This window comes from Monodelphis domestica, chromosome 1 (genome assembly GCF_027887165.1).
Source record: "Monodelphis domestica isolate mMonDom1 chromosome 1, mMonDom1.pri, whole genome shotgun sequence".
NCBI lineage: Eukaryota > Metazoa > Chordata > Mammalia > Didelphimorphia > Didelphidae > Monodelphis > Monodelphis domestica.
The window spans coordinates 74,119,122-74,138,472 of record NC_077227.1 but is presented as its reverse complement, the minus strand read 5'-3'; the positions used below and the strand labels follow the sequence as shown (position 1 = coordinate 74,138,472).

Sequence of the window (19,351 nt, the reverse complement as noted above, 5' to 3'; positions counted from 1 at the left end):
CCCCTTCCCTCTATAGTGTTTTTCCTCTTGGTGATCTCATTAACTCCCTTGGGTTCAAAGATCAGTCTAGGAAGATTACTCCCAAATCAATGCAATACTCTTCTATCTTATTACTTGTGAAATTTTAAAATTACTCCACCCTACTCAGACAGTGCCTTAGGGGAAGATAAAGTTGTAAACTCCTGTTTGAACAATGAAAGCCCCCAACTCATACCTTATAGGAAAGCTAGAACTTTAAGCTAGGTCTATTTTTAGATTTAATACAAAAAGGCGTTAAGTACCTGTAAAGGTTAAATTAGTACCTAAATGGTCAAGTAACTTACAAAAGGCAAACTTAACAAAGAGGTGTGAAGTACTCAGAAGATTTAATCTAACCAGAGAAGTTGAAAACCAAAGAAGGTGAAAACTAAGAATGAGCAGTCCTGGAAAAAAAGCATCTACTGTGATTGGTAGATGTGAACATTTAGGGGAGGTGACATGAGAGAAAAATCTCTTTAAAAGGAGGTGAAGGAACAGTTCAGGGTCAATTGAATTCAGTTTGGAGAGTAATTTTCAGTTTGGAGTGGAAGAACCCAGCTCAGAGACCGTCTTGTAGTGAGTGATAAAGACTGACTTGCTCTCCCTTAGGCTCAGGCCTAGGCCAAAACTAGGCAGTTGAAATTAATTCTCTTTCTCTCTCTCTCTCTCTCTCTCTCTCTCTCTCTCTCTCTCTCTCTCTCTCTCTCTCTCTCTGACTTTCTCTCTCTCTCTCTGACTTTCTCTCTCTCTCTCTCTCTCTTCCCCACCCCCCCATCCATCTCTCTGTCTCTCTCTCTCTCCTTCCCTTAAATTCCTTCTCTATTTATTAATTAAAATCTCCATAAATCCCCAACTGACTTGGGTATTTTCATATTTGGGAATTTCCCATGGCGACCATTTATTTTAGATTTTAAGTCAAAACACTAAAAATTATCCTTACAGTTTTGGCATTTACATAGTTTAAATCCCATATCAACTACAGTTAGACATTTCCACCTGAATATTATAGAAGCAACTTCAACTCAACATATTAAAAACAGAACTTATTATTTTTTTTCTTTAAACTTGCCTGTCTTTCTGTCTAATCTATTTCTGGGGATTATAACCTTTAATTTTTCTTGTTTCTTCCTTCTCTTCCATACCTCCCAGTTTTATCCTCCATCTGCTTGATTCTAAAGTCTTAACTATTCACATCTCTCTCACTCATCCTTGTCCTTTTTCACATGACCAGCACCTCATTGTCTTTTATTTGAGCAATTGTAATTGTTTCCTAGTTGGTCTTCCTGATCCCAGTTTCCCTGATCTTCTATGTATCTTCCTTAGCACTGACAGCATAATTTTCCTAAAGCACAGGTCTTATTATGGGCTTTCCTGGTGAGGAACTTTCCTTTTGTCCCTATGATAGCTCTATAGCATTGTAAGGGTTAAAATTGGGGTTATTGACTGAATATATTATACTAGTGGTTGCCAGGGATTAATTCAATCCCAATAAAAATACTCAAATCAGTTTGGGATATTTGTAGTGGTTTAATTACAATAGAGGGAAGAAATCAAGAAGTGAGAGAGAAAAGGGTATAACATTTCTCTGGGTTAGCCTAAGCCAAGGGAAGTTCAGAGAACTCAGCCACGAGGCCTCCTCAGAAGATTAAAACTAGCTCAGCTTCCAGCCACAAAGCCTCCTCCAAGATGAGGGGCCTCCTAAGAGGATAGTGCTTTAGGCGGTAAAGGAAAGGAGCAGTCAGCCTAACCACTAACCCAGGTTGCTCAGGGAAGACGCCTCACCTAACCTATACTACAGAGCTTCTCCAGTCACCTTACTGGCAAGCCACAACCCCCAAACCGCCAAGATGCCCAGCACCCTGCCAGGAGTCACAGGAGCCAGAGAGAGAGACGGAGAGAGGAAGTGATGTGAAATAAATAGACCGTTCTTTACATCACTTCCTGTCTCACATGTACCCATGGTTGCTTAAGCTTGACTTAGGACAGCCCAGGGGGGTCTGTCAGTTGTTTCTTATTTGCTACTTGCTAGCACATGTCTGTCATAGGCCATCTTCTTCAACACTTAATTCTTAAGTAGGGGTATATACATTCCTGGTTGCTAGGATTTTAAAGACTAATCAGGGTGGAGAAAATCTAAAATTCACAGCATAAAATCAAACTTTTTGGGTTGGCATTTAAAGTTCTTTGCCGTCTTGCAACAGCCTGGCAGATCTATAATTAGTTTATATTACTCCCCCTCAAATGCTGTATACTTCAGCCACATTCTATCTTCTCTCTGCCTTTGAACAGCTTGTTCTTCATGCCTGAAATGTTCTCCCTCCTAACCTTCCCTCTTCTAGTTTCTACCTTCCTTCAGAGCTCAGCTAGGTGTCATACCTATGGGAGCCTTCCTTTGTTAGTGCTTCTTCATGCCCCACCAGGATTTGTTTGTTTTTAACTTCTCTATGTACATGTATTATCCTCCTCCAAATAGGATATTAATTCCTTAATGTTGGGAAGTATTTAACTTTTACCTTTGTTTACCTAGCACCCGTACACACAGTGGGTGCATTAAAAATGCTTATTGAATTGTTAAATTTGCTTCAATGCTGAAGAAGCTTTAAAAAAAATTTGGACACCAAAAATGTAGTTGGATAAAATTATTGTGAGTTCACTGATTGAAATGCCTTTTATAAATTTGTTTAATAATTTGAAAAATTAACATACTACATTGAGATTTGTGCTAATAGAGCACTGGCTCTATTCTTGTTTTTAATTGCTTTATTGTCTTTTGCAACCTGGACTGTCATAATCAGGTTCTACTCTTATAGTTTTGCTAATAGCTATATTAAAAAAATTATACTACAAATTAATTGAATAAATTATGCATATGTAATTAAACACTTTCAGACATTATTATTTCCCGAATATATGCTCAATCTGGATTTTTTTTCCATGACTACACTGATTGGAATTTGTAAATTCTTAAGGGGGAGAGTGTCCATTGGTAAGACCTTTTTAATGCTTTGCCTTGTTGAGAAACATGAAGTATTTTCACTAGGTTTTGCTAACTCCCTTACTATAGCTATCTTATTAATATTTCATTTATAAGTATAATTTTAGTATCAAAAAGAAATGAGGATTATAAAAAAGAGTTCTTTTTTGAATTCACTTGGAAGTATAGTGGGCAATTTTTGTGTCTATAGGATTTTGCAGTTCCTTTCTCCAACCCTTCCTTCTATCTTCTTTCTCCTTAAAACTAAAGGACTTGGCAGCTAATTAGATATGGTGGTTTTAGGTGCCTTTGTGTGGGTTGTGTGTGTCTCTATGTAAGAGAGAGACAGAGAGAATTGAGAAGTCAAGGTTGACACTGAGATTGCAATGATGGGCCTCTTGGGTCGATGGTGGTACCCATAACAATAATAGGGAGGTTAGGAAAAGAGAGAGTTTGGGGAAAAGATAATAAGTTTAATTTTGGACATGTTGAGTTTAATATGTCTGTGGGACATTCAGATTGAGATATCCAGTAGGCCAGTGTTGGTGAAGCATTGGCATGTGTACCCAGCTGGCACTAGGGGAGCTGCTCCATTTCTCCTCTTCTCAACACCCAGGGATATTTTTTGCATGCCCCGTCCCTCTCTCCAGCTGCTCAAAGCAAGTATTTCTTCTGTCCGCTCTCTTGGGTAGTGGGGGTGGGGGCGAAAGGGGGTACAGATAGTTTGAATTTGCCCGCTGGACACTTGAACTCAAAAATGCTTGCCAATGCTGCAATAGGCAGTTGAAGATATGAAATTGGTGGTTAGGAGAGAGATTAGGGCTGAACAGATAGTTCTGAGAATCATTTTCATGATTAAATTCATGAGAGCTAACAAACAAAGTTGCATTTAGGAAGAAGAGAGTGGGACACAGGGCATACCTTTGGTGCTAGTCTCCAGTTTGGCTGATGTGATCTGAAGACTCAGCAAAGGAGCCAGAGAAGGAGCAGTCAGGGTAGGAGGAGAACCAGGATAGAGCAGTGTCACAGAAACCTAGAGAGAAATATCAAAGAGAAGAGGGAGAGACTGAAAATTAATGAGATATTAGAGGTGTTAGAGGGCATATAGAATGCTGTAGAAAGATGGGATTGAATGGGATCATTTGTGAATATAGGTGGAGTTTATCCTCTTCATGTGAGATAGATGAAGGAGGAGAGAGTGGTGGGAGGCATCTGAAGGATGTGGAATGAGGGAGAGGGGATAAAAGGGAGTTCTCAGCAACAGGCTTCTACTTTTTCAGTGAAATGTAAGTCAAAGTTGCAGCTGAGGAGTGTGAGGAGGAGGAACCCTAGAGGTGGGAGGTAGAATGAAAAGGTGAAAGGGATAGGGAATTGATCAGAAAGGTGTAAAGGGATTGCTTTGCTATAGGGAGGACCTAGTTAAGATTTTGTAACAAAAGCCTTGCGGTGGACCCTATCAGCACTGTTTTGTGATTATTTTTATCCAGTTTTGTTCAGTATCACATGAATAAGAATGAAGACAGCAGGTTAGAGTAATCCAAGACTGAGGGTTGGCAGGTCATAGATGAAAAGGATAAGGGTACAAGGGATGATAATATAAAATTGAACTGGTTCAACAAAAGGTCAAGATGGGGAAGGGAGGCGAGTGTAGTCCTGGGGTATAAATCATTGGTCCATAGGCAGCAACATTCTTGAGTGTTGTCTAAATCAAATTAAAGTGTGATGGAGAAATATTTAACAACAACAAAATAACATTACAATAAACATAGATAATGTTAAGATGTGTTTTTCTAAGATATAATGTGTCCACAGGGGTCCTCAGGAATGGTTTAGTGGCCTATTTGTTCAAATTTGACACCACTAATGTAGTCAGTTTGAGGTCAGTGGCCTTGGAAAGAAGTGAAAGGTTATGGTTTTGACTTGGAGGTTATGACAAGGACAGAGAACAGTTAGGAGTTGTAAGGTATAGGGGAATGTTAGATTTTGCTCAGATACAGGAGTTTCAAAGTTCATGAGAATGGAAATTAAATACTTATGGGTGATGGTAATATCAAGACAAGTTCTGTTTTGAATATATTGAGTTTGAAGTACCTATTGTAAATTCAGAGATATTTGGCAGGCAGTTAGAGATAGAGGATGAGAGCCAGGTTATATGAAGCCTGGATGTATAGATTTGGTGTCATCTGCATAGAGGTAATAGTGGATTTTTTTTTTAATGGGAGCTGATAGCATTATTAAGAAAGATAGTGTAGGGGCAGCTAGGTGGCTCAGGCCTAGAGCCATAAAATCCTCAGTTCAGATCTGGTCTCAGACACTTACTAGCTGTGTGACCCTGGAAAAGTCACTTAAGCACCATTGTCTAGCCCTTGTCGCTCTTCTGCCTTGGAACCAATATTTAGTATTGAGTTTAAGACAAACAGTAAAGTTTTTTTTTTTTTCTTAAAGAAAGAAAAATAATATACAAAGAAGAGGAGATAGGCCCAGGACCCAGTAGACTTGTACAGTCATGAGTAGGGGGGAAAGACTTGGATATGATCTTGAAGAGATGACCAAAATGTATTGGTTTGAAGAAGAGAATCACTATAGGACAATGTCACAAAAACCCAGGAGGAGAGAGAGTATCCAGAACAAATTTTATAAAGATTTGTCATTTATATCTTTCTGACAATGTTATAATTCTGAACGTGGCCATTTGAAAAACTTTTATTTTTCAGTCGGATTTACTCATTTTTCTTTTGCAATATAACCTTGCCATTGACTCTTCTACAATACTGACTTAGGCTTTTGAATTAAGCTGCTGGTTTGTTGTACATAATTGAGGCCTGTATATTCAAAAAATTGGAGCAGATCCATCCAGCATGCATATGTGAAAAGCAGTGTTTCTCATATATATACATTACATGACTTCTTTTAAAGCCAGTGGTATTAAATTTATGTCCTTTTGCATGTGAAAATTAATCTTGGATCCATTTTCAAATAGAAGTTGTTTCTGATTTTTTCAACAGTTAAAGGTATGGATATAATCTGTTAATCTGCCTCTTTTATAAAACATTTGTAAAGTATTTTGTGCTCTGTTTTAAAAATCTAAGTATATGTAGATAAGTATCTATTTATATATGTGCATGTATGAATTGTACTACTTGACATGTAAAATTCATTTACGTGCATATATTTTTTCTTTCATGAACTATCATTATACATCATTTCTTTCTAACTGCTGTGGGATAACTACCTAATTCACCACCCAATGACTGCTTTCATTTGGTCATACTACTTAGTTGAATTTTCTGTTTATGAATACAAAACCTCATCATTTTCTTTCCAAATTATCCCAGTTTGACAGTATCTAACCAGTTTTGGCATATAGGATTGGGAAAGAGAGAGGCTAAACGAAAATTTTCCACAAGGATTTCTTTTATGTAAAATTATTTATTCTTTGTTATTAAGTTGATTGTATTTCTTTTCTTAATATATATTATTGCTGTCTTATTATGAGGACTTTTAAAAAAAGACTATATAATGGGCAAGTATCAGAGAAACTAGAAAGATCTAAATTCATCTTCCCTCTCCACACTTCTCAAAATTATCTAGTAGCTATCAGATGGTTTTACTATTGTGTTTCTACTTTTTATTATCTTCATTAATGTTCCCCTCTACTAGCAACAATGAATTTACTGTGTATATAACTGGTCACATTTGAAAACAAATACCCTTTTTACCTCCATAAACAAACTTGAGGCAGCTTTCTGAAGCTATTTTATTCTGTAGTTACTGGGGAAATGAGTTCTTTCATATTAAATGCTATTTAATTTCTTTCCCAATATAAAAAGACAATATACTAATTGATCAACAGACATTTTTTTATATTATGCCTAAGACTCTGTGCTATGGATACAAGAAAGTATAAAATGTGATTTTCGCTCTCAAGGAACTACCATCTTAGTAAAATATATATACATTAAAAGATTGCTAACAATATAATATATTATTTGATAATCGTTATAACCTATTTTTTTCCCTGCTGAGATTATCCTTGTAATTTTGTAAAACCATTTGGATAATTTTAAAGCTTTTGTGTGGTATTGAAACATTTCATTATATAGAAAAATAGGATATGTAATCAAGAACATGATAGTTTTAATTTAAAGATGATTTCTGGTTTTAATGATTAATTATAAGATAGTGAAATATTGATGAAAGGAATTTTTAATAGTAATATTCAAGAGAACATTTTCACCTTTGGTGCTTTATAAAGTCTAAAATGTCAAATATTCATGGATAACAAATGCTATTGAAATCTATACCTATTACTATTTCATCTCAAAAGGAAACAGTGGAATTAATTATTATAATTCTTTGTGGAAAAAAATAGAGTATTGAATAATTATCTGTTACTTTCTTAAATTATTACCAGGGGCTTCTTTCTTACTAGAAAATATAGTCATGATTTTTTTAGATCTTGTAAGAAAGCAGGCTCAAAGTTATCAAATCCACATCCAAAGTCTCTCATTCTCTGACAACCTAAGTATTAAAACAAAGCAAAACAAACATTTTCCATGCCAACAGAGTGTTGCTTGTCCTATGTTTCCTTAGATAAGAGGAAATGTACACCTGATAGGGTAATTGGGAAATGGTGTGTTTATATTTTTGTGAGTTGTATTGTTAAATTTTGTTACTGGAGACTTTTTTCTTCATTGTCAGCACAAATCCTTGTTTATTAAAGATTTAGCTTGAAGGAAATTTTAATTAATTACAGGTTCAGTAAATCCTGACTGAGAAGCTGCTGTGCTGTGTTTACAGTGAATGGCCTTCATGTGCCGATGTTTCACTCCTGTTCTCTCTGCTACCTGACAATGTGATTTATGGCTGTTGTTTTCTACCAGTCCACTGTTTGCCCTCTAGGAGGGATTGGTCTCCTGAGCCTCCATAATAACAGCAGCACTTTCACAAGACATCTTTTAATGACAACGGCACTGCATTCAGTAAGTCAGGCTAATTGCAGACATACCCTATTAATTGCAAAAACTAGGAGAGGTTACATATTTTACAAGCTTTTAATTTGAAATCGCCTGAGATGATTTGTCTTAAGTGTTTGGATAGAGATGTCTATGGCAATATACTATTGTTGAGACTGGTTCCATACTACTGGAGGATACTGGGACTGAATCAGGTGAAATGTGATGTGTTTCCACTTCACTATGTAGTTTGTCTTCTAAGTAAAGATTGTGTTTTAACTAAGAGCAATATTTATTTTGCTTTTTAGGAGAGGTGAGAGAGGGAAGGAAAAGAACTATCATTTTTAGCTGTGCTTATTTGTTGGATTTTCTTCCGATTATAATGGAAAATCTGTATTTCACAAAAGCAACACTGAGAAATTTATTTTAAAGTCATCATTTAGAGATGGAAAAGAAAATAGTTATTAGCATTTTGTGACCTGTTATAACTTTACATATGTATACCTTAATTCTGATTTAATCTCTGCCACTATTTGATGCTTGGAAACAATTTAAATGATATTCATCTGTTTGTGGCTCTGTAGATACATATATTTCTATTTCATCAGTTTGGAAGTCTTATAGGTGGAATATTTCATTTGAAAGTTCTCTATTTCCCTCATTTTTCATCTGCCCACCTATCCAGACCTACAATAAAGAGATGGGAACCAAAGAACATGAAAGTCGGGGTTGAGAAGTTAAGAGCTGGTGAACAACCTAGAGCATTTCTTTTCCTTCTAGACATTAAAAAAATTTGCCAGATGAAGTATAAGCAGGGCCTTTCTGGTCTTTGTTGTAGGCTCTTAGTGAAGGGGAAGTGATGATAATAACTGGGAATATCCTGGGGAAAAAATGTAAAGTGTGAAGATGAACTATATATTTTGTCCACTTATAGTACCAAACGGGTCACAGGTTTCCACTGGTTTTTCTTTATGATCGTAAACCAGTCTTAGAACTTACCTGCATCACTTTTCTGATCTGTAAACTGAAAGTAATAATTGTTATTGTGAGGTGTCACTAATATAGATAGAAACCTAAAAAAGAAGTAAAAAAGAAACTGGGGGCTAGTAAAGGTATTTAGTGGAGGAGAGATTTGAAGGCTGGAGACCAAGTAAAAAGCAGCTTAGGAGGCAATGAAGGCTTGAACCAAGGTGGAGGATGTAGGTGTGGAGAAAAAGAGTTTGTTAAGGTAGAAAGAGCAAGATTTAATTGTCTCTGTGGTATCTCTTGCATCTCTCCTCTTTTTCTCCACTCACATATCTGCCATTCCATTGCTACTTATTTGCCTCAGTGATTTTCCAAAAGCACAAGTCTCTCACACCCAATCACTTCCCTACCCTCTAAATTCTAGGGATTCTGTTATTTCTAGTATCAAGCCTATTTGGCATGCAAATCTCATTATAAGAACATGGACTGATGAAAAACAAACTAAGCAGAGCTAGGAAAATTAATATGCACAATAATGATAGCAATTTGATTGGAACAAACAACCATAAAGCAATTGAAAATGAAAGTTAGACCATAGTAATCTAGTGTTTGTTAACCCAAAAATACATACTTTGGAGGCAAAAGCTTCACTATTCAGCAGAAACTACTGGTAAAACTGTAAAACTCTGGCAGAAGCTAGGCATAGACTAACATTTCACTCTGTATAACATGATAAGGTCAAAATGAGTACAAGATTTAGATGTAAAAGGTGGTATCAAAGATGTATTAAGGGAGCATGGAATAAGATACCTGTCAGATGTATGGATAAGGGGAGATTTTTATGGTCAAACAAGGGGTAGAGGATCACTGAAAGCAAGGTAAGTAATTTTGGTTACCTGAATTTAAATTTTTTTTTTTTGCACACAAAAAAATGAATGCAGCCAAAATTAGAGGAAAAGCAGGAAATTAGGGGGGAAAGTTCATAGCAAATTTCTCTAATAAAAGCCTTACTTCTTAAATAAAGAACTGAACCAAATTTATAGAAATCGGTCATTTTTTAAATTGATAATCAGTCAGAGGATGTGAAGTTTTCCGAAGAAATCAAAACTGTCAATAGTTTTGATTTCATATGTGTATATGATATGATCTAACTATTAATAGTTATATGAAAAAATGCTCTAAATTTCTAATAATTAGAGAAATACAAATTAAAACAACTCTGAAGTACTACCTCATACCTGTTAGATTTGCTAACATGATAGATAGAAAAAGAAAATGACAAATCCTGGAAGGGATGTGAAAAAATAGGTGGGATTGTGACTGGTCCAACCATTCTGGAGAACAATTTGGAGCTATGTCCAAAGACCTCATCAAAACTGTGCATACCCTTTGACCTAGCAATACCACTTCTAAGACTGTATTCCAAAGAGGTCAAAGAAAAAGTAGAGAAAGAACCAACTTGTGGGTTCAAAAAAAATTTATTAGTAACTCTTTGTTGTGACAAAGAATTGAAAATTGAGGAGATGCCCATCAAATGGGGAATGGCTGAATAAGTTGTGGTATATGATTGTGATGAAATACTACTGTGCTATAAGAAATGGGAAAAGGGGATGGCTTCAGAAAAGCTTGGGAAGAATTATGTGAAATGATAAAAAGTGAAGTAAGCAGAAACAAGAGATCATTGTAAACAATAATAGTAATAGTGTAAGGATGATGCATTGTAAAAGATTTAGCTACTCTGATCAACACAGTGGTTTACAACAATTCCAAGGGACTGGATAATAAATACTACCTGTCTTTAGAGAAAGAACTGTTGAACTCTGAGTGCATATTGAAGCATATTCATTTCACTTTATTTTTTTTGTGTGTGTGCATTTGCGGGGGGGGGGGGGTAGGGGTAGGAAGGAGTGCAACATGACTAACATGGAAACATTTCCCATGATTTCACATGTATAAGGGGTATCATATAGGTTGCCTTCTTAATGGATTGGGGAGGAGTGGGTAGGAGGGAGAAAATTTTGAATTCTAAATAAAAAATTGAATGTTAAAGAAAATAACAACAAAAAATGAAAGTTAACAAAATTACAAAGAAAAAGCATGCTCTCAGAAGAGATCTGAGATGACATTTTACTCCTTTTCAAAAGTGGGAAGATCATGGATGTGTAACATGGCATATATTTTCAGATTTTTTTTCAATATATGGTTTGGTTTCCTGACTCCCCCTCCCCCTATCTTCCTCCTAACTTTTTTTTTTTTTAAACCCTTACCTTCCATCTTGGACTCAATACTGTGTATTGGCTCCAAGGCAGAAGAGTGATAAGGGCTAGGCAATGGGGGTTAAGTGACTTGCCCAGGGTCACACAGCTGGGAAGTGTCTGAGGTCAGATTTGAACCTAGGACCTCCCGTCTCTAGGCTTGGCTCTCAATCCACTGAGCTACCCAGCTGTCCCCTCTCCTAACTTTTTTTTTTTTTATTAAAATCAAACAAACAAACAAAAAAGTGTTGAAGAGATCACTCTCTGGGAAGGGGAGTAAGAATATAGAGGAGTAAATTTAGGAGGTATAAAAACAAAATATTAGTAAAAAAAAAATTCACGTCACTTCCCCCTCTGCCTAGCAATTCAATGGGAGCACTTTCTCCCTCCTCTTTGTGGGGTAAGGGGTGGGGCTGGGCAAGCCTGGCACTGGGTGTGGGGCACAGCACATGGTCTCTCAAAGGTTCGCCATCCCTGCACTACTTACTTTCCTTTAACCTTATACTTCTGACTCCCTGTCTTTGCACTGGTTGCCTCCATGCTTAGAATGCCTTCTCTGTTCTTCTCCACCTCTTCATTTCCCTGGCTTCCTTCAAGTCTCAGCTCAAATCTGACCTTTAAGAGACTTTTCCCAGTCACCCTTCTCCTTCCCAGAATGTTTAGTCTCCCATGTGGCCCACTTAAAAAAAATACCTTTATTTCTTTTGTATATACTTGAGTGTGTATATGTTTTTTTCCCTGATAAAATGTAAGTTCCTTTGATATAGGGACTATTTTAATTTTTAACTTTATATTCCTGACACATAGTAAGCACACTTAGTAAATACTTGTTGATTAATTGATGTAAGTATCTTTTGCATTAACATTCATCATTCTCTTCCAAATTATAAGCATGTATTTATTGGAAGAAACATACCTAAAAGATTATGGTGACCAGAATATAGGGATCAGAACTATAAATACATTCTTCTTCACTTGTGGGAGAAAGTATAACTGAAGGGTTAAGTGTTACTGGGGAGCTCATCTACATTCTACCTATCTTTTCCCTCTAACGTAGGGGAGAAAGGATCAAGAAATAGAAAAGAAGAGTAATTTAGTATATGACTAAGTCCAGCTAATCATTTTTTTCTCTTCCCTCCTATTTTTTGGGTTATAATGGCGATTTCCTATATTTTAGTGGACTAGGAGGGTCTGCTCTTTTGTGCTGATATTCAAAATTTATGAACTAAGAACTGATACGTAGTTAGTTCAAATTGCCATGTGTTGTAAAATAATAAAACTGTTAAAATTTTAACTTAGTACATCTCATTTAGTTCAAATTAGTGATCTGCTCTATGTAATATTTACTTGAATAGGTCTGACATTGGTACAGTTCACCTTGTAAAAGCTTTAGGAAAGAAGAAAATTATTTTGAGGCAAGAATTGTATCTTTTTTAAAAAATTCATATGCCTCGCACATAATAAGCACTTAATGTTTCATGAATTGAGATGAAGATACAATTTACCTCTTCTGAATATTCAGGGATTTTTGAATTCTTTCTGGAAACTTGCTGTGTTATCTCTTACTATAATTCCTTTTCACCTGACATTGTGTTCTTAAGTTCACTGAGGTTAGAAACAAAGAACGTTCTGAAAGGATGAAAACTGCTTTGTCATGTGTGATAAGTTTTCTAGTCTTATCTTGAGGATTTTATGGTTGAATTAATCACATTTTAATTGTTGGTCTATGGGGCAGTGTTTGTTCTGTGTAATAAAGTAAGTGCTAAGTAAATTGTCAATGATAATAAATGCATAATTAGTGAACTATATGTACAATCATGAAATCATGAAATGCTTTGGGATCCTTTAGGATGAAAGATCATTGTAAGATCATTCTTATTTATTTTGACTCCTGCTAATAAATTTACAGGAACATTTTATTTTTATTTTAGGTAAAACTCATTCAAGAAATTGCAAGATGTCATGGAATTTTGATCACTTCATATTCCTACATTCGATTGATGCAAGATAATATTAACAATCATGACTGGCATTATGTAATCTTGGATGAGGGACACAAAATCCGAAACCCAAATGCTGCAGTTACACTTGCTTGCAAACAGGTATAACCTTGTAGTGGAATGAAGGATATTTCAGAAACATTATAGTTAATTCAAGCCAATCCGTCAACTTTGGCTGATGTTCTGCCAGAAAGCAGAATCCTTCCTGTGCCTACATATTATACTTCAAATGCTTCAGTAGTTCTGTAAACTTATATATAGGTTAAGTATTGCTCCACTGGTAGAGATCATAGTGTGCCGGAATCTCATCCTTTGTGATTCCAAGTGATAAATCCATGGAGCATATCCCCAAACTCTGTAGGTTCTTCTGTGGTTTTCATATTTTGTGCATACCAGTGAAACTCATTTTTCACACTGGCTACAGTACAGTTACCTTGATATATACCACTTCCTTTGTAAATTTTCTTTGGTGAGAAATTGGAACCTACTTTTTACTCATAAGGATTTTTCTGTGTGCTTTACATAATGATTAGAAAATGCCAGATATGTTTAAATTTTTATTATCAAACAATGAAGAAAATTATTGTGAACTCTTTCATTAATTGTAATTCATTTTTATTATTGCCACTTTTATAATGCTTAATATTGATATTTTATAATGCTTAATAATACTCTTCAGTTGCAGAATGAAAAAATCTGACCTTTAATTTCATTTAGCTCAAATCAGAGCTAAATTTAAATATGAGAACCATGTCTTTTTCATTTCTGACCTTTGTGTTTTTTGGAAATCCTTAATTACAGCAGCAGAATTTTCATATTGAGAAAGATACAAGTTGATATTCAGGGGAACAAATTTACAATGTGGGAATATTCTTGGGCAAATTATATGGATGTGTATTAAAACATAATTTTAGGAAAATGAAACTATTGCAACTATTTTTGTCTTTATAAAAAACAGTTCCGTACTCCCCATCGGATTATCTTGTCGGGTTCTCCTATGCAAAATAACCTCAAAGAACTATGGTCTCTCTTTGACTTTGTCTTTCCTGGGAAATTGGGAACATTGCCAGTGTTCATGGAACAATTTTCAGTTCCAATTACCATGGGAGGGTATTCAAATGCTTCTCCTGTACAGGTATGTTATTCAGTTAACAAATATTTATAGAGTTTATAACAACTAATTTAAAGATAGTTTCCTTTGTTGGCAGGAGGCTAATTTTAGTAAATAATTTACTCTTAGGATTTTAATATTTAAAATTAGGTTTTACCACTTTAAGTAATCAGAGAGAGAAGAAAAAAATTTAAGCCCTAAATTGGCATTAGGTAAAATAGTGAAAATATTTTGGCATAATAGGTTCTTTTTACTCAAAATGAGCATATAAGACTTCATCTAAATAGTAAAACAAAGATAAACTCTTAGAATAGTACCTATTTGGAAATACTTGAAGGGTGGGTTGGAAAGGGGAGTCAGTGGATTTATTACTTTGACACTATAGGGATGTCCCAATTCCCTGTACTCCCATTGCTGAGATCCACAACTCTATAATAACTTAAGTCTTAGAGAGTTGACTGGATGCCTAAAAGGTTAAGGACCTTTTCCATGGATACAAAATCATTTTGTGTCTCTCAAAAGCAGTTCTGAGCCTAGGTCTTTTGGATTCCAAAGTAATCACTCTATCCCTGACTTAATGTTTGTTGCCTCTTGGGATGGGGAATATAAGGAATAGAACTATATTTCATTGGTTTTTGGAATTCCTGAAGAGGAAATCCCCTCTACAAAGGTGGATAGGCATCTTCTCTGCATTTTATAATTTTAGAGAGTTCCTAAGGACACTGAGAAGATAAGTGATTTTGTCCAAAATGTATCTGAGATGGCGTGGCACATGAACTCACAACTTCTTGACTGTGTTGCTTCTTTGTTTACTGTTCCTCTCTTGGAGAACACCTACCTCTTCTTAGTAAAAACTGAATTATCTTCAATGCTCTCATCAAATATTAGAAGGGAAGAGAAGGAGAAAGGATCTTATGTATCCCACTCCCTTAAAAATAGTCAAATAAAGATTTCTGTGTAGAGAGCCAGCAAAACTATTTGAATAATTTAAAAAATTAGAATTCAGGTAGTTTCAGTCCTAGTTCCGAAAATAAGTAGCTCATTTTTGAGATGTTTTATGAGCTCTTTATGTATTATTAGAAACTATTGAAAGAAGATAACTAAATGTAGAATTTGGGATCTAGAAAGTACCGTAGAGAGCGTTTCATTAAGGCCCTCATTTGACAAATGAGGAAACTTTGAGTCAGAGTGACTTGATGATTTGCCCAAAGTCATGGAGAATTGACAAAACTGAGTTCAGCCATTTTTCAGTTTGCTTTTAACACTATATTATATAGGAATTACAAATGAAATTGTAATGTTTATTTATGATTCACACTGCATATTTCTGGAGAACTAAAGAGAAGTTATAGAAGTCTTCCTCTTCCCTTGCATGACAATGACATATTACTAATTCCCATAATTAAGTCATTGAGCCTTGTTTTTTCAGTGTAAATCCTCATCAATGAATAAATATGTTGAAGGAAGAGACAAAAAAATTCAGATTCCCTCATTAGTTTGGAAACTTTGGAATTATTTGTCTTCTCACCCCGCTAGTTCAAAAATAGAATAGATGGCATAGGACTTGAGTGAACTGTTCTCAGAATTAAAAAAAAAAAATCTTTTATGTGACTTTTACATATTTATTTTGAGGTTTTATCATCTTGAATTGTAAAGCCTAGTTTCAGCAACTGAACTCTAGTTGAGGTTCTTCCTGTTGCATTGACTTGTTATTTGCTAAACTTACAAAATCAATTTAAATAAAAAAAAAATGTGCCAATAATTTATTGAATTCTTGCCTTTAAGTAAATTGAGGGTGGGTAGGTTTTTTTCAGGGTTATATTTTTTTAAAGCCATTATCTGTATTTAATACCCATCTCATGTATCTGTGATCCATTATAGGACCATATGCTCCCTTTAAGGCAAGAGTAGCCTTTTGTTTCTCTGATCACAGGGATTTTCTTGAATTTATTTTCATAGTCTCAGGTGGGCAGTCATCTTTGCTTGTTGTCTGGTAGCTCCCTTAGCTGCAGCCTGCTCCTAGTGTTAGCTTTTGATCTTTAGTCTATTCTGTTTTAGTTTTTGGTCATTTATAAAATTATGTGGAAAGATTGATTTACAAGTGTTTTCCCTGTACTTATAATCATATTAAACTTTGATTTTAGAGTCTTTTTGCAAAATGCAAAAATTGAGCACGAATGATGTCATTTTTTCCATGAATTTTTAGTTAAGGAAATTCCTTCACATATAATAATTTGAAAAGTACTCCAAATTTGAGAATGCCTGTTGGGAATGGTTATTTTATAATTTTTTATATTTATGCCATTTTATAATTATATAACTTTTCTAATATTGTTGACCTATGAAGTGAATCATTTCTATGAAAGCAATTTTTTGAGGGATGGTGAGAATACTTACTATATTACATAGTAAAGATTTTTTTCCCTTTTTTCTTTATTAAAGGTGAAAACTGCTTATAAATGTGCGTGTGTTTTACGAGATACCATAAACCCATACCTACTGCGTCGAATGAAGTCAGATGTAAAAATGAGCCTTTCATTGCCAGATAAAAATGAACAGGTTTGTAAAACTGAAATGCTATACACATTTTAATTTTTTTAGAAAACAAAACCTAAGTAAATCAACTATGTATATTCTGTCTTACTCTAATTGCTAAATAATTTTAGCTTGTGAATATTCTGAAAAAATCTCATAGTGTTTCTCCTGGTCCATTTTCTAAGATGAATATTTATACAGAATTGAAAGTTAAGTCTGAACTCTACTTTTTTTGTGATGAAAGTATTTAAAGTCATGTAATCTAGAAAGCAGTTGCCAGAGGAAATTAGCAATTGACTTTACATCAGTAAACTCAGTCTTAATAAAGCAAACCAGGGATTGGAGGATATGCAACATTAAGAAAAAATAAAAATAAGAGAGTGGAGGAAAGGACAAGACTTTGTGGTGCCTTGGGGAAGGTTAACTTGGTGTTCCAACCCATGTAGAAATCAAGGTACACTCCTAGATGGCTTGTGGCTTTTTCACAATACTTTGAGAGGCAGGGTTAGAGAAAATGGTAAAAAAAAAGACTTCAGTTCTTCTATCTAGAAGGGATGATTAGAGCTTTAAAATCACTGATCAAGCAATAAAGATAGGACTACCCCAAGAGATGCTTTTCCAAGAATAACAAATCCAGATGAGAAGCCAAATAGGACCAAGTAGAAAAGACATTTTGAGATCAAATAAGTATGGAGGAGAGAATATTTTCCTTAGAACCATGGACAATTTTATAAACCATGCAAGGGTGATGTGAAGAATTTTAAAAAGAAAAATAGTTATGTGTGTCAGAGTTGTTCTTTTTTAAGATTACAATACAGAATAAGGTAGTTTGGGATTTTTTGTTAGTTATATAAACATTAACTCTGGTTAGCTCATTCCTTCTAGGTTTTTATCTATTTCTTCCCTGCCCTGTAATCCGAAGAATAACTTGGCAACTACAACCAGCTAGTAGTGCTTGTTGGCCTCCCCTGAACCTCAGCTCCAAAGGGCTTCTGGTGACTTTTTCTCTCTTAGAGAGAAGAGGAAGGTTTAGGTCCAACAAACAAGATTTTAGAAAACTAGATTTGCTATCCAACACTTACTCTGTGAGGCAAGAGTGAAGCAGTGAAGATAGAGGGTCCCAATTGGGCTTGAAAAATCATGGTTCTTCTCACTACTGAATCCTGTAATGTTTATATAGACACAAATACATTTAAACATACATGCTTATGAAACCAGGAAAAACTGAAAGAAGGAAAAAAGGAGTAAAAAATTTTAAAAGCTACAAATAAAATAATAGGTGAATGGATAAAGAGAGGAGGAAACAGTATGGGATATAATGAAGAGGAACAAGGAAGCTCAGTTCATCAGAAGACACAGAGATAGACATTGGAATGAGGAAAAGGAGAAGAGAAATTAAGGTTAAAGGAAAGGGGGGGGGAACCCTGAAAAAATCCTTGCCCTCAAGAATCTTAGAATCTAATTGAGGAAGTAATGTTCATGAGGTAATTGTAAAGAAATTAAAGAGTATGTAACTGTTCTGTTGTATGGTAGAAAAACATCCTATGCAAGACTCAAGTAGGATGAGATTAGTATTGTTAAGGATAGTTAGGGAAGATAGTAAAGCTTGAGACTTTGAAAAAGGTTTAAGATTTCAAAAATCATTTATGTTACATTCACAATAAAAAATATTGATTGTTCTCACTTCTAAATTCTTACGGAATAAGGAAATTGTTTGCCATCAACTTTGTTCATCATGTTTAAGTATGTTATGGCAGTTGCATTATTTATGTTTTTATTCCTTTTCTAAATATACAGGATTGGTGTACTGATTTTTTTTCAATTGCCTATTTCTGTTATGTAAATTGAATGTAATTTTATAAAATTGTTGAAATCAGTCATGAAAATTTAAAGGCATTTCTAAGAAGCTAAAAACATTACTTATATTTTGGAAATTATGGGTCATTTTTTTTCTTTTTTAAACCCTTGTCTTCCATCTTAGAATATTGTGAATTGGGTTCAAGTTAGAATAGTGGTAAGATCTAGGCAATAGGGGTAAAGTGACTTTCCTAAGGCCACACAGCTATAACATATCTGAGACTGAACTTGAACCCAGGACCTCCTATCTTTGGGACTGGCTCTCTATCCACTGAGCCACCTAGTTGGCCCCAGTCAAATTCCTTTTAAAATTTGCCTTTTTTAAAAAATATGTAAATGTTTTTGCTTCCATCAGTTCAATCTCACCCAGATTTTTAATTTCCAGTGTTCTTTTCATAATTTTTGAATGCTCTTATTTGTATTTTTTTAATAGGTCTTATTTTGCCGCTTAACAGATGAGCAACGTAAAGTATATCAAAACTTCATAGATTCCAAAGAAGTCTACAGGATTCTTAATGGAGAAATGCAGGTTAGCTGAAGAAATCAACACCGAATGACCCAAGAGAAAAAAGCACTGATTTCTAGCATCTGATGGGAGTCAAGATTGTGCCCCACATGTAAAAAGAATTTAGTCATATTTGCTCTAGTCTTGCTATTATTAAGTCATTCTTCTCTCAACA

The 19,351-nt window shown here is 34.9% G+C and overlaps 1 protein-coding gene across 4 annotated transcripts in view; it reads left to right on the top strand.

Moving 5' to 3' along the window:
• ERCC6 (ERCC excision repair 6, chromatin remodeling factor) overlaps positions 1-19,351 on the top strand; it is a 119,019-nt gene that overhangs the window by 74,676 nt on the left and 24,992 nt on the right. For all 4 annotated transcript variants that reach the window (XM_001366039.4, XM_007478620.3, XM_016428141.2 and 1 more), the window contains 4 exons: positions 13,100-13,270; positions 14,127-14,303; positions 16,722-16,838; positions 19,105-19,200. In XM_001366039.4, coding sequence (XP_001366076.2) covers positions 13,100-13,270; positions 14,127-14,303; positions 16,722-16,838; positions 19,105-19,200 — 561 coding nt within the window. The remainder of the gene's footprint in view (positions 1-13,099; positions 13,271-14,126; positions 14,304-16,721; positions 16,839-19,104; positions 19,201-19,351) is intronic.